At 37.8% G+C, this 14155-nt stretch overlaps 2 protein-coding genes across 2 annotated transcripts; both read left to right on the plus strand.

Moving 5' to 3' along the window:
* Positions 1–66: 66 nt before the first annotated feature.
* Positions 67–5018, plus strand: cops5 (COP9 signalosome subunit 5). The gene is made up of 8 exons (XM_028569952.1): positions 67–377; positions 662–896; positions 1827–1955; positions 2376–2441; positions 2690–2775; positions 2932–3043; positions 3779–3927; positions 4776–5018. The coding sequence occupies exons 1-8, from the start codon at positions 241–243 to the stop codon at positions 4864–4866; spliced, it is 1005 nt and encodes a 334-aa protein (XP_028425753.1). The 5' UTR covers positions 67–240; the 3' UTR covers positions 4867–5018.
* Positions 5019–7203: 2185 nt separating this feature from the next.
* ppp1r42 (protein phosphatase 1, regulatory subunit 42) lies at positions 7204–13372 on the plus strand. The gene is made up of 9 exons (XM_028569695.1): positions 7204–7305; positions 8297–8511; positions 8590–8756; positions 8855–8993; positions 9768–9884; positions 11598–11715; positions 11893–12030; positions 12406–12493; positions 12967–13372. The coding sequence occupies exons 2-9, from the start codon at positions 8380–8382 to the stop codon at positions 12977–12979; spliced, it is 912 nt and encodes a 303-aa protein (XP_028425496.1). The 5' UTR covers positions 7204–7305; positions 8297–8379; the 3' UTR covers positions 12980–13372.
* The last annotated feature ends 783 nt before the right edge of the window (positions 13373–14155 follow it).

Here is a 14155-nt window from a genome sequence, read left to right on the forward strand (position 1 = left end):
CATGTAACGTTACCATTCAAACATATCAACGTCATATTTGAGTAACATTATGACAAACGTCCCCTCCGATTGCACTTCGGTATATTGGTATCATTCACTGTCATGGCTACCTGAGCAAGTGGACGTTTAGCTTAGCCCTGTTACGGTATCAACATCTTTGGAGAAAAATAAAATTTCTTCACTTATTGGGGGCAGTAATAGTGGTTTTAACGACTATTTGGTTGGCTTAGATAATTCATCATGGCGGGGAGTAGCACCGCTCAGAAAACATGGGAGCTATCTAACAGCATGCAGGAAGTTCAGAGCATAGACGAAATTTACAAATATGACAAAAAGCAACAACAAGAAATCCTAGCTGCGAAGCCATGGACAAAGGAGTAAGTACACAACAGTAAGGTGGTATTTAGCTTAGCTAGCTAAGTGTTTAAGTAATTCTTGATCTAAATGTCGGGATCGTAACTTTATGTTGTGTCACGGTTGTTATTAGAACACATGATAGCTTGGCTACAAACTAGCATTAGCTAGCTTGTTTGTCAACAGCTGTACGGCTAACATTGACTGTGTGGTCTGTATTTGCAAATGTATCTATCTACTCCTTAACATTATCCCTAATATGCTTAATATATCTGATGTTGATTGTGTGTCTTTCTTTGACCCGTAGTCATCACTATTTCAAGTATTGCAAGATCTCAGCCTTGGCCCTGTTGAAGATGGTGATGCATGCCAGGTCTGGAGGAAACCTGGAGGTGATGGGCCTAATGCTGGGGAAGGTGGATGGTGAAACCATGATGATTATGGACAGCTTTGCCTTGCCCGTGGAGGGCACAGAAACTCGAGTCAACGCCCAGGCTGCAGCATATGAATACATGGCTGCCTACATTGAAAATGCCAAACAGGTCGGGCACACTGTCTTCCATTAAAGGACATCTCACAGATTTCATGTTTGAAAAAGGAGTTCCCAAACTGCATTCACACTGTTCAGTTACATTATTTCGATTCATAGTTTACTTCATGTACATGTAATTGATTGCTACCATGTTTTTAATTTCGGGACTTGGGTTCATTTTGATTCAGTTGTTCAAGAAAACCTTTTATATTTGTAATACGGTCTATAGCATCCACATTCTAGTCATATAATTATATATATATATATATATATATATATATATATATATATATATATATATATATATATATATAGATTATATACATTTGATTTGTCTGCTGTTAAATATGGTAGCCATTGCTTTATTATCCTTTGTTGTATTAGCCCATTATGGGCACTGTTGCAAAGCAATAAGCAAGAATACTGTATGGTAATGTTGGAACTATTATTATTTTTTGCATCAATGTGAAAGATGATGTACCTTGATCTGTAGGGGAGTAATTTACTGGTTTAGACATAACCAAACATTCCTGTCTAATTTATCCATGAACTGTTTCTCAATTGATTTTTAAATGTCCTATATATATATCGATATTGCATTATGAAATTATATATACTGTGAAAGAATGTTGTTATCCATATCTCACCCGTATCGTCCAATACTGTTATTAATTTCTAACAAGGCTACTACAAAATGGATATGAGTTTTTCTTCTAAAACCCCCCATCATACTTTAATTCTGTTGCCACATTGTCAGTTGTTTGAAGTAGCATATTCATAAAAAAATGCAAATTATACCCTGTACCTAATACAATGCAGTCATCAAACATTTGATCAATATTTTCATACTATCTATATTTTGTCACTCTCTGTGGTGTTCTTGTATAATGGTGCGGTTATACCCTGAATAATAACCTACATCTATCCTATAATCTCTCAGGTTGGCCGGCTGGAGAATGCTATCGGCTGGTACCACAGTCACCCGGGCTATGGATGCTGGCTCTCGGGCATAGATGTCAGCACTCAGATGCTCAACCAGCAGTTTCAGGAGCCTTTCGTGGCCGTTGTGGTAAGACTGAGGAAATAGTAATTGTTTTTATATCATGCTAAAAGCCTTGTTTATCGTGATTTCTAATTGCAACCCATGAAAGTGATATTCAGGAAAGAAAGATTTTTTTTTTTCTTTCTGAGTTTGACAATACAAGTTAATGCATGTGTAACTGAGAAGGTGTTGAGATTGTTGATGCATGAGTTGTAGGTTTCCATGTAGTACTGATGAATATTTTGCAATTGCAACCATATATGCTATTTACACTCCATTTGGTTTAGCAGTGCCTAAATGCCATGGGCATCATATAATTAAGTGTGTATTTTCAGCACACTGACAGCAATAGTAAAAGGCTCCTGGTGGCCAGATTTGAGTGGTCCCTGGAGGTTTGTATGACCCCTGACTTTGTTTTCCTGTTCTACTGTATCTTGCGTCCTACAGATCGACCCCACTCGGACTATTTCTGCAGGGAAAGTCAACCTTGGCGCCTTCAGGACCTACCCAAAGGTAGAGCAACGACTGTTTATAGTGGCAATTCTCCTGAGACTAGAATTCTTATAGAAATAAAATTATTTGCTGTTAATTATTATTTAATTATTATTATTTGCTGTACTATATAAACTAGAATGCATGATCATTTAATTGCTTGTCTATCTCATTACTTAAATCCGTATTAGTGTTATAATTATCTGGATATGGTACAGAAAGTCTATTTCGTTTGTTACTATTTCTCAGCATTTCCTCTGGATTTTTAGGGTTACAAACCTCCTGATGAGGGACCCTCAGAATACCAAACAATCCCCTTGAACAAGATTGAAGACTTTGGTGTTCACTGTAAACAGTGAGTATAGCAATACATATAGCAATAGCAATACTTCTAACATAAATATCATGTAAATTATATTTTTTTTATTTGACCTTAATTGCAGTATTTTTAGAAAGTGTACGCTTTACTGTATACATGGCTCATGTTTTTTCTTTGATTTGTTTTGTTTAGGTATTACGCCCTGGAAGTTACTTACTTTAAGTCCTCCCTTGATAGAAAGCTTCTGGAACTCCTTTGGAACAAATATTGGGTCAATACCTTAAGTTCCTCAAGTCTCCTCACGGTATGTAGGCAACTTCAAAAAAACTAAATGTTCCCTAATTGTTTGACGTTTTGATTTATGGTTAATTATTACACTATAACTCATTGAGACATGTGGTCACCCGCTTGTGATGTCATGATTTATTGCTGCTGAGTAACCAAGAGTCCCTGTTTATTGATTTTAGTAATAAGCTTAATTTAAACTTTTTAACAAGAGATAAGTTGTAAAGTTGGACCCAACTCCAGTGATACAGATGTTTTCCTGGTTCACCATGGATCCTCTGCTTTCGCCCCGCAGTTCATTCTAAAGATTGAAAGCCCCTCATGTGAATTCCCATTGTGGATGCAGTCACTCTGTCCCGAGCTTGACTAAACAGTCTAAATAGGCACCAGGCTTATCCAAACAGTTAGCTCTTTGGCAATCTGGATGAAGATGAATTGACTAGATGTCAAAGATTTGCTGCTTCTTGGGTGACAGGCTTTGTCAGTTGCTACAATGTCACCCTAGTCAGGGGCCCCTGTGTCATTGTGTTTTAATTACCTTTTCCACTAAAAACACGGCCTCACCTTAAGCAAACTTTTCACTGGCTTCTTTTCATTCACCACAACACACAACATGTTCCTTCAGCTTGTTGGACTGATTTGTTCCTACTTTGCAAAATTCTCCTTCTTTTGGAAAATGTATTATTTAGCTTTTGTTGGCAAATTGTGCACAAATTGGTTTAGGTGTTTATGTGTGCGTTTGTTGGATGGTCAGAACTCGGACTACACCACCGGCCAGGTGTTTGACTTGTCGGAGAAGCTGGAGCAGTCTGAGGCCCAGCTGGGCAGAGGCAGCTTCATGCTCGGGTTGGACACGCATGACAGGAAGTCTGAGGACAAACTGGCCAAAGCAACACGAGATAGGTAAATCATGTTCTTAGAAGAAAAAGGATACAAATGTTAATGTTAACTTATTTTATATTGGGCACTATGATTTTGGTGTTTCCTGTTGCTTACTGTATTAAAAGAAAAGTGGTTGATGTTATTACTTTTAATCCATTTCATCATATTTGTTACTGTGTCACATACAGTATTTGTTGATTATACATTATTGTTGATTATACATTATTGTCCTTATGTAATAGAATGTTTGTGTCCATTTCAATCTTAAAATTCTCTTACATGTTTAATTTAGGGCTACAACCAACTTTTTTTTTTTATCACTGATTAATCGACAAATTATATTCTCAATCAATACATCTTGTTTCTATAATTAAGAATGCCCATCAGTTTCCCAAAAGATAACTTTTCAACTGTCCAAAACCCAAAGAGTTGCAGGTTGAATGATATAAATTAGTTTTTCAAAAAGAATGATTCAAAAGATTAATAGATTATCAAAATAGCTGATCAATTTTCTGTCAATTGATTAATTGACTTAGAATTAAACTAATTTATTGATCTGTATTAGATGTGTGATTTAAGAACAGAAAAAGACAAATATAAACTATTAAATTTTTCCATTATTTTATAATATTCGATTCATTAAATATGTTTGTGATTCAAACTAACCAAAAGAGCATCAAAACTAAGCCGATTTAATCTGTTTATTAATACTGGTTTCATTAATATCTGATACAGAGATCGAGACCCCTTCACTATGTATTGCTCTGATAGTCTACTGATACCAGTGTATGTGTTACATCTCTTTATGTTGTGCCTGTTTTGCCGGGGTAATAGAGCTAATCTCCATTTTTCACTGTGGTTTGTTTTAGCTGCAAGACAACCATAGAGGCGATTCATGGTCTGATGTCTCAAGTCATCAAGGACAAACTCTTCAATCAGATCAACACATCTGGCAATTAAACCTGAACTACGAGCCAATTTGGATTTCACCTGGAGGTCTTGTGCATGTGTAGCACTTATTGGTTTATGGTTTATGTTTCACTGCTAAGGGTAGGATTATCTGTGAATTCTCTTGGGGGTGTTTTTAAAAATAAATAAATAAAAAAAATTAAGTTTTTTTTTTTTTTTTTTTTTCTCCTAGAAGTATTTTAAGGATTATACAGTCAAGGACTCTTGCAAAAAAATAAAACATAAAAAGTGCAACTTCTGCATGTGGGTATTTCATGCTAAACAACATGGTTTTTATTTCACTTTATATTATGCAACATTTAAGCTGGGAAATTAAACAATTTCACTGGTGTATAAAGTGGACATTTGACTTCATATATTCACTCATGTAAATATGGTACAATGTTCTTAAGGTGTGAGGCAGTGCAGCATTTTTCATTTTCACTCTTTCCCTTCATGCTTTGGCCGTTACTAAAAATCTTTTTACATGTAGGGCCTGTGTTCTTCTGCAGCCCAACATTTCAACACGCACCATGGTTGTGTTTAACGCTCAGCCTAACCTAGCACTAGTCAGTCATTCAAGTGTAGCAGTGTCACAGCATTACATAATGGAACAACAAACTCAAGCTTCTGCATAGGCTCAAAGGGAATCGGCTGCCATGTGTGGGATGTCTCTGCGGAGTCACTCCCAGCACAGTTTGGCTTTCGGTGGTACACACTCCGGCAGAGTGGCCAGTTCGTCAGGTTGTGGTGTGGCAGTGATGCAGCACAGAAACAGAAGCCGTACACACTGGAGTCTATTCACCCAATGCGTCTGCTCTCCATCGAAGCAGACACTCCCAAAGTCTGCCTTTTTTAACAGACAGCCCCTTTGGCCTGGGTTCGTGTCATGTCTTTTTTTATGGTATTGTAATGGCTAAATGTATATTTTTTTATGTCATGTATCGCAGAGAAGACAATCCCAGTGGGGCAGTGGAGGTGTCTGTTTTTTCTCATGCGCATGAGCTTTGGCACCTTCTTATAATGATTTTCTTCTACCATTATTTTTGCCTTGTCCTAAATTGGAGGGTGTTCAGTATAGCGGTTTAGGAAGAGGAAACTTATTAGATTATATTTAATGCAATTTAGGAATTTGAAATAGTTAAATAGGTTTTCTGCACACACACACACTGAATAGCTCATGTTTTTGCCAGATATTTAAATGTATTACATGGATGACTGTCACAGTGCTGAGAAAGTATTTAGAGTATGCACTTCTAAAATAATTTCACCTAATGTTGGTCTTCCATGGTGATTTAAGAATCAGTGAAACATATTGAACTTGTTGGACATGTAAATATTGTGATTATCACCAGATGGACATTTGTATGCATGACTAAATGTGGAATAGGAAAATGTATGTAAATTCTAATCAAGTCAAATTGTGGGCAGCCAAAAATCCACCACCAGTGAATTTTACCTTACTCTTTTAACATTTAGCAATGTTCTAATTCCAAAGTATGTTCCCCATTAATGTAAAAAAAAAAAAAGATTTCACAGATTGCAGAGGAATGCCTTCTCTTTTGAACAACTGGGTGATTTGGTAATGTCTGATATGAGAGCAGAAGATTAATAAGACTCGTGATTCATAGCTATGGGTAGCTACAGTATAGATCTAATGACCCCACTACAATCTGGAGATGTTATGTTTTGTTTGGCTCTCAGAGGAATTAACCCCACAAGCATGATCCTGTGTGTGAAGAAGTTGATCCCAGCTCAGAAAGCTGGAGGTGCTACACTTCCTCTCTGCCATGTGCTCCTGCATAAGTGGAGACAAGTCACTCCCTTACAGGAAACCCAGGTCTTGGCATTATAGATTAACACTGCAGGGGTCACTGGGAGAAGTTGACTGTGGTCCTGATTTGGTATGTGGCCTTGAAAGATGGACACTGCAAAGTCAGAAAATATGAACTGCATAAGCTTTAGTATACATTTAGTTCAGTAAAAGTAATTTGTTTTAATATATGTGTGATAAGGCAACTGACTGACAAGACTTGCAACCTACACTGCAAAATAGTTTGTAACATTCCTGTTAAATTCCAAACAAATAGTAACCAATTCATTTTTTTTAAAGCTATCACTGGATTGTAGAATAATAAAGTAGAATTTGAGAGTTTGTCAGTCCCTTTTGTCAAAACGATAAGTTATGTATAACCATTCTCTTGCTTTTATTTGCAATTATACAAGTTAAATGCAAATAAATAACAGAAATATATCATTGCTTACTTCCGCTTCGCCGGTGTTGCATCAAATTTTGTGAACCATCAGATTTTGTGACAATGCGTTGCTTCCGTGGTTTCCATAGCAACGTAAGACTCAAACAAAACTGCCTAGCGGTTCGCTTTATCTCTACAACCTCTTTAAAACAGTTTAGCTAGCTCACATTTCCAAATTTTCTGAAGACCACAAGAGGTAGGAGAGTTTAGTTAATATTTAACACATGTCCACATTCACTACAATAGGGAATGTTATGCTAAATGCAGTTATAGTATACGCTAACGTTACAGTGTTAGAATAGTTTTTAAGATAGCTAGCTAGCTAACTATGAATTAGCTATCATTTTCTAAATAATCCGGGCCCATTTTAAATTCATAATACTACTGACATTTCTCTGGGCCTTTTCCAGGTGTGTTAACATCTTCGCCACCTTTCACTGGCTATCTGCAATAGTTAGTGGATATTTCCTGTCACTCACGTACTGCACCCGGACATGAGGACTATGTGGACTATACGAGTGTCGCACTTTGTTTGACAATGATAAACTGCGGTCCCCAAGTCCCTGGAGAGGAGAGGTCCATGGGTGTAGCTATACGTTCAGTTAGCCTTTAGCTTCTGTTCAGCTCTGGTTTATTGATCAGTGCCTCTTGTCTCCTATAACTTCGGCCTGATGCCGTGTATAAAATACATGCTGTCACATCTCTGCCTTTCTCGACCTTCCACCATATTTTAGCTACACACACTGCTGTATAATTAGCAGGTGGAAAGGCGATACATAATAACACCTATTTGCAAAGTAAAATCAAAGTGCAAGTTTCACATCTCAATGTCATGTCAAGCTAATAAACAAGCCCCATGGGTACTGAGTGAAAGGAAGTAGCAGAAGCTCAGCTCAGTCTGCTGGGGGAATTGACCACTCTAATTACAACATAAATTGAGTGGTCACCCAACCTTTGGCCTCTTAGCAAGTTTCCTGGAGAGTAGTGCTCTTTTTTCCCCCCATCAATTATCCCTAATTGTGAATTGACAGTTAAGGTTTTAAGCCATTTAAAGTCTGGTACAAGGTTAATCTTTGCCTGTCATTTGTGATTACAAATGCTGAAGTAATGGGGCATTATAAAATAGTTATTCTGAGGAACATTTGTTTTGCTGCTAAGGTGTTTTTGTCCATTTTTCTCCGAAACAGACAGCTCTAGTCACTGCTGTGGGCTGAATGCTTGGCTGAAGCTGAAAAGATCCTCTCTAAAGCAGCGTCTGTGACGAGCTACCATGGTACGCCTCACCATAGATCTGATTGCTAAATCTAGAAACCACTTCAAAAAGAAAAGGGGCCTCTCCTTCCAAGACTACCTCAAGACACTCACCCACCTCCACTTTTTCAGCAGAAGTATCGAAGATATCGTAAGTAGCCATTATGAAAACTGACATTTTAATTCTGTGCTTTTCTTCCTCTTATATGCCTCATTTTTTTTTTTTCAGGGTGATCTCTCCATGTGTAGAAACCTCACTGTTCTTTACCTGTATGATAATCAGATCACACACATTTGCAACCTTGGCTTTGCCTCCAACCTCACCCATCTCTATATGCAGAACAACAACATCACTCGTATAGAGAATCTATCCAATCTGCAGAGGCTCTCCAAGCTGTGAGTAGACAAGTTTAACTGATTGTTGTCCTGTACTGTGGTAATCATTTAAAGTCTAAGGTATGTCTGAACATGTGTTTGGTTTTCCTGCTGTGTAGGTATCTGGGTGGAAACATGATTGCAGTGGTGGAGGGCTTAGAAACTCTCTGTGAGCTCAAGGAGCTTCATCTGGAGAGTCAGAGGCTGGCACCAGGGGAAAAGTTGCTCCTTGACCCCATGACTCTCCTCTCACTGGCTGTATGACCTATTTTTACACTGCTCAGTACAGAGATAATTTGAGAACAGAAGGATGATCCACACTCACTGAATAATATAGGCTCTCTTCATTTAAAATTATATATATATTTTTTTTAAGTAAATAAAAAGTCAGGCGAAAGCCTAATTTCCTCTTTTTATACACAAGGATATGTGTGGTGTATCAACCTGGTAGGTTATCACATCAAGTTTAAAAGATCTCAGATTTCTTAGAGGCCAGTGATCCATGTAAAAGCAGTATTGTGCTGGGTTTGATGATGTCAAAGAGACCTCTGTTGCTCTCTCTGGTCTGACAAATCAGTTAGGTCTGTTTACTTTGTTTACTGCCCAGGCCATGGATAAACACACCAAAAGTCTCAGCTTCTTGTTTGTTTTGATAATTAAAGAAATTGCTGTGCAAATTTAAAGAGTCCCAGCTTTTTATAAATGTGCCGTTATAGAACTTCAAACCAAGATGAATATTTAGCAACAGCACTATCTAGAGTCTGATTTGGACACGATCCCGGAAGATCTGGCATATAAAGAGAACACATCTAAATGCCTAATCCAAATGGATCACAAGTGAAGAAAGATTAAAATACTGTAACATGTAAAAAAAAAGAAATTTGGCCACATAAAATAATAATACAGTTAAAAAAATGAATATCTTTTGTGTGCTTGGTTTTCTCCTTTAGGACCACTATGTAATATTTATTTGTAATATTCATTGTATTAACTGTAAAATGAATGCTTCATAAATCTGAATTCTCTGCACAGAAATCTCTTTGTGTCCTGAATATCAATAACAACAACATTGATGATATCAGGGACCTGACAGTGCTGAAGGAACTCCAGAGGTTTTCTGCTGCTGACAATCGATTGCACAGTATGGAGGTAAATATAGCTTCTTTTTTTTAGAAAACTAAAAGTGTCCATGAAACCAGTTCAAGACTTCTTCTCCAGTGTGATAGAGTTAGAAACTGGCTGCGTGATGTGCAGTCAAAGTAAACAGTACTACAGCAATAGGCTATGCATGACATGGTGTATTAAAGTCAACATACCAGCTATTAGTTGATCGGGTCAGCATTACCATTGTTCCAAAGCTTTCTGCAGTGATGTGTGAAATGATATGGAGAACAGGGTTCTAAAGAACCAAATCCTGCAAATCCCGCCGTAGGTTCCCAGTCTCCATGACTCGCACAGGGTCCGAATTATTCAACAAATCAGCGAGCCATTCCCCTGAGACTTTTCTTGCTGACAGCTTTAAACAAGCACAAGTTTCTCTCTTTCCTTGGGAGGCTGATTTTTCCTCTTTGCCTCAGAATCCTCTGATACCTTAAACCACCAGTTCTTAACTTTATGGGAGATTCATCTGAGGCAGAGATAGGACTTATGCTCACTGACTGCCTTGAAAAATGACCTGCTTGTTTTTGGCTTTTTCACGGTCGGAGGGCTTTGATTTATCAGTTTGAATTGATATTAACTGAAAAGGTTGATGCTTTCTTCTTTCTTACTGGAATTTTACACTAGAATGACACATTGAAAGAACTTATATAATTATATAATTGACTTCATTGCTGAGGCTACTTTTTTTTTTTCCAACACAAGTGATTTTCTTTTGAGGACGTTGATGCAGGTAATTGCTGCACACGTGTCATTTTTAGCAGATATCTCCTTTAATTTATACAACCCGTCTGCCACTATTGATCCTGCAAAGACAGCCCTCCAAAGGATCAATCCCTTCTTCTGCTCCATTTGCTCAGAATCCAGAGGAAACATTATGGATTTTTAAAATAGATTATGACAGGCAGTCAGCTAGGGTGACAAATGGGGAGCATCTTCAGAGACCGTTAGCTGTGTGCAGGGCAGAGAGGACAGGGGAATCGAAGCCCTGGTCAAATACAGGTTCATAACTGGCCCATCATTAGTCCAGGCGAGAGAGCCAGCCAAGCTCAGTCAGTATCCAGCCTTTGCTGTTCTCCACGCCCCCGCGTGGGGGGCAATTTGGCGCTGGGCTGCTCTTCGGTGAGGGCCTTGTGAGTGACGGCCCTGACACGATCATTTATCAAAGCCTGGGAGCGCGCGGTGCTCAGGGGTCCCCTCTGAACTGATTGCAGCACGAGCTGGAAAAGTGGAAGCGCTTTGGCCAAGACAGGAAGGCAATGAACAATCAGAGCGTGTCCAGAGAGTATTCATATTTCCAGGCTTGGATTAATGTGCCTTTAGATAAACATACAACTGCAGGCAGCTCGCTGGAGGAGCCAGCCTCACACTGCCCCAGGAGAAAACTTGTAGTTACATGACACCGGCGACACTGTTTATTAAAATAGACTGATGTGTTGTTTATGCACTTACCATTGGCCCTTGTACTTCACATTACCATTCACTTATACCATGTCTTTACATATTTTCATGTTTGTATGTGATTAGCAATTATAAATAGGCATCCTATATGTTTTAAAAGAAAGTTGTCCATTGTTTCCTGTTTAGTTACTGAGCATAGCTGTAGAGACACACTATTGCCATTTGAATCATTAGTGGTTAAAATGAAAACACCATATAATACAACATATTATAGGTGAAGTTTCTCTTTTTGTGTACTCTCAGGAGTTAGAGGATGTGTTCAGCCACTGGCCTCACCTGCTTGAAATGGATTTGGGTGGAAATCCTGTGTGTAAAAAACCTAAATACAGAGACCGCCTGATAACCGTGTGCAAAAGCCTCAGTGAGATATTATTCATTCTCTTTCTCAATGGCATCCTAATATTAAAATGCACTTTATTTCTTTGACTTGCACAGGCTAATAATTAAGACAATACTTAATCATAAAAGTAAGAATATACACTGTTTACTTATTAATTTCAAATTAAATGTTTGTTTTATTTATGCATTTGTTTTATAGAGGTTCTCAATGGCCGAGAAATTAAGGAGTTAAACAGACAGTTCCTTATTAACTGGAAAGCATCCAAAGAGGCCAAGAAGAAAACAAATAACAAACATTTGATTGGTGGACCGTTGAGCTCCTATCCATCCCTAACAAGTAAGTCACTAAATTTGTTATTTATTTGTTTTTAATCTACCCTAACATCTTTGCCAACATTACCACAATTATCCTCTAATTTGAATCAATGAGATCAGATATAGTTTCTGCATGGTCACCTCTTTGATTTAATTAGATGTATTAATTAGTTAAGTGTGTTAGAAATCTTATAATATAGAATAATATAGACAATCATAATATTGAGAAACCACGAAAAACTGTCATCATTTTTCAGTAAAATATGGAAACCATATTTTTTTCTGTTGTTAGACTACATTTGTCATTCTTTACTTTATTATGCCGGGTGGGATTTCACACATTTGAATTTGTGTGTACGTGTATGTGTGTTCTACTGGGACTCTGTTTATATTCCAGATGACTTTAACGTGGGTCAGGGTCCACATCCTGGTCACGTCTGCAGCCACGCTAACGTGCAGAGGTGGAGGCCGCAGCAGCCGCTCAGGTCCATCATAGTTCACACAGACCTCACTTAACGCGAGAGATTTCACATTTTTGTCTCACTGCATTTCATTACTCACTAAATATAAAACCATAGACGTCAAATTAGCAACGTTACAACCAGCTGTCAATTTGTTTACTACATGATGAAATGTACAAATAATGAGTGATGACAAATGCTAATAGGTTTGAACTCACCCCACATCCTGATTCATCTTACAATTCTCCCCAAATTCAAGAAGACATGTTTTTAGATTAGTTTCATTGTAAAGTGGTATCAGTTATTTTAATTTCCCTCATTCCTTCCTCTTGACAAATTATTTGCTATTTTGTGCTCAATTTCCCTTGATTAGTAGTGTTGTAATAGTGCTTTCAGTCTCTATTAATTTAACACAGAGGAATTGTAAGAGAAATCTTCTATGATAGCTGACCCATGATTTGATAACGCTTGTTCTTCTTTTTTCTCTGATATTATAGGGCACAAAAATAAAAGATTCCTTTGAGCGGACGTCTCAATCGTGGGGCTGTCTAATCATCACCCATCTGCATTCATGCGGATGCTTAAGACAAAACCTACCAGTCCACTAAAATCTCCACCTCCTCCTCCTCCACACATGCAGGACTAACCCTGCTACTGCCTTGTTTAAGCGCCTCAGTCATCATAGCTGCGGTGGATCTTTCATGCTTGTATATATTTAGCAGGGCACAGAACAGTCACTGTCACCCACTTGCTGTGATGTCCATAGCTGTAGTATAGTGAATTATAGTGGTTTAAAAGCATATTTTTAAATGTTTTGATTTGATCTGCCCCCTCAAAACTACATTTCTATAAAGTAATTAATAGGCTGGAATTAATTAAGAAATTAAAGAGTAAAACAATGAATAATGGTTTGTGCACATTTCTTTCCCTAACTTTCACAGCTGGTTTATTTCTAATTACATTTTTTGGGCCTGAGGATATAAATAATCTATCCACCTACTCTCAGTCCTACAGTTCCTATGGTGTGTGTCATTTTTCTCCTGCATGCATTTCGGCAAATAAGTGAATCACGAGATGCAGAGTGGCACAATCTAAATGATCACTCTGCCCTACCATTACAAGGCTTTACATAATGTAAAGCTAACACATGCTTCTATTCATACAACTGTAATAAATCATCCAGTCCTCTTTTTATAGCAAATACAGTAACAACGGATGTATTTATTGTCATCATTGTCACTAAATGTTTGAATGAGGATCCAGTGGGTGTGTAACCCCTGAAAGACGCGGGGTTATTAGGGAAACAAGCTTACTTAACCTTCTTTTACTTCGACTTATAATTAGTGGCCCGGAGCAATACTGTTACTCCATCCTTACAAAAACAATGTTTATTAAGAACAGTCCGAGGATATACATATTATGAATAATTCCTTTCATTAATTTGCCGACATCTCCGTTTGGAGCCTTGGAAATCAGAGTGATTAATTTATGAGTCTCACAAGAATTTCCTCAATACCTGCCTGTTGATTGCAGTGCTGGAGTTTATTTATTAGCTGTTCCAATAAGCTTGCAATTCAAGACACCCTGGCAATTAGTCAAATGTTTTGCATATCAGCTTACACTTGTCAGCCTGTCTTCATGGTGCATTGCAAATAGGGTTTTTGAAACATATAACCTTTATTTCTG

The sequence above is a fragment of the Perca flavescens genome, chromosome 22 (genome assembly GCF_004354835.1).
Source record: "Perca flavescens isolate YP-PL-M2 chromosome 22, PFLA_1.0, whole genome shotgun sequence".
Classification (NCBI taxonomy): Eukaryota; Metazoa; Chordata; class Actinopteri; order Perciformes; family Percidae; genus Perca; species Perca flavescens.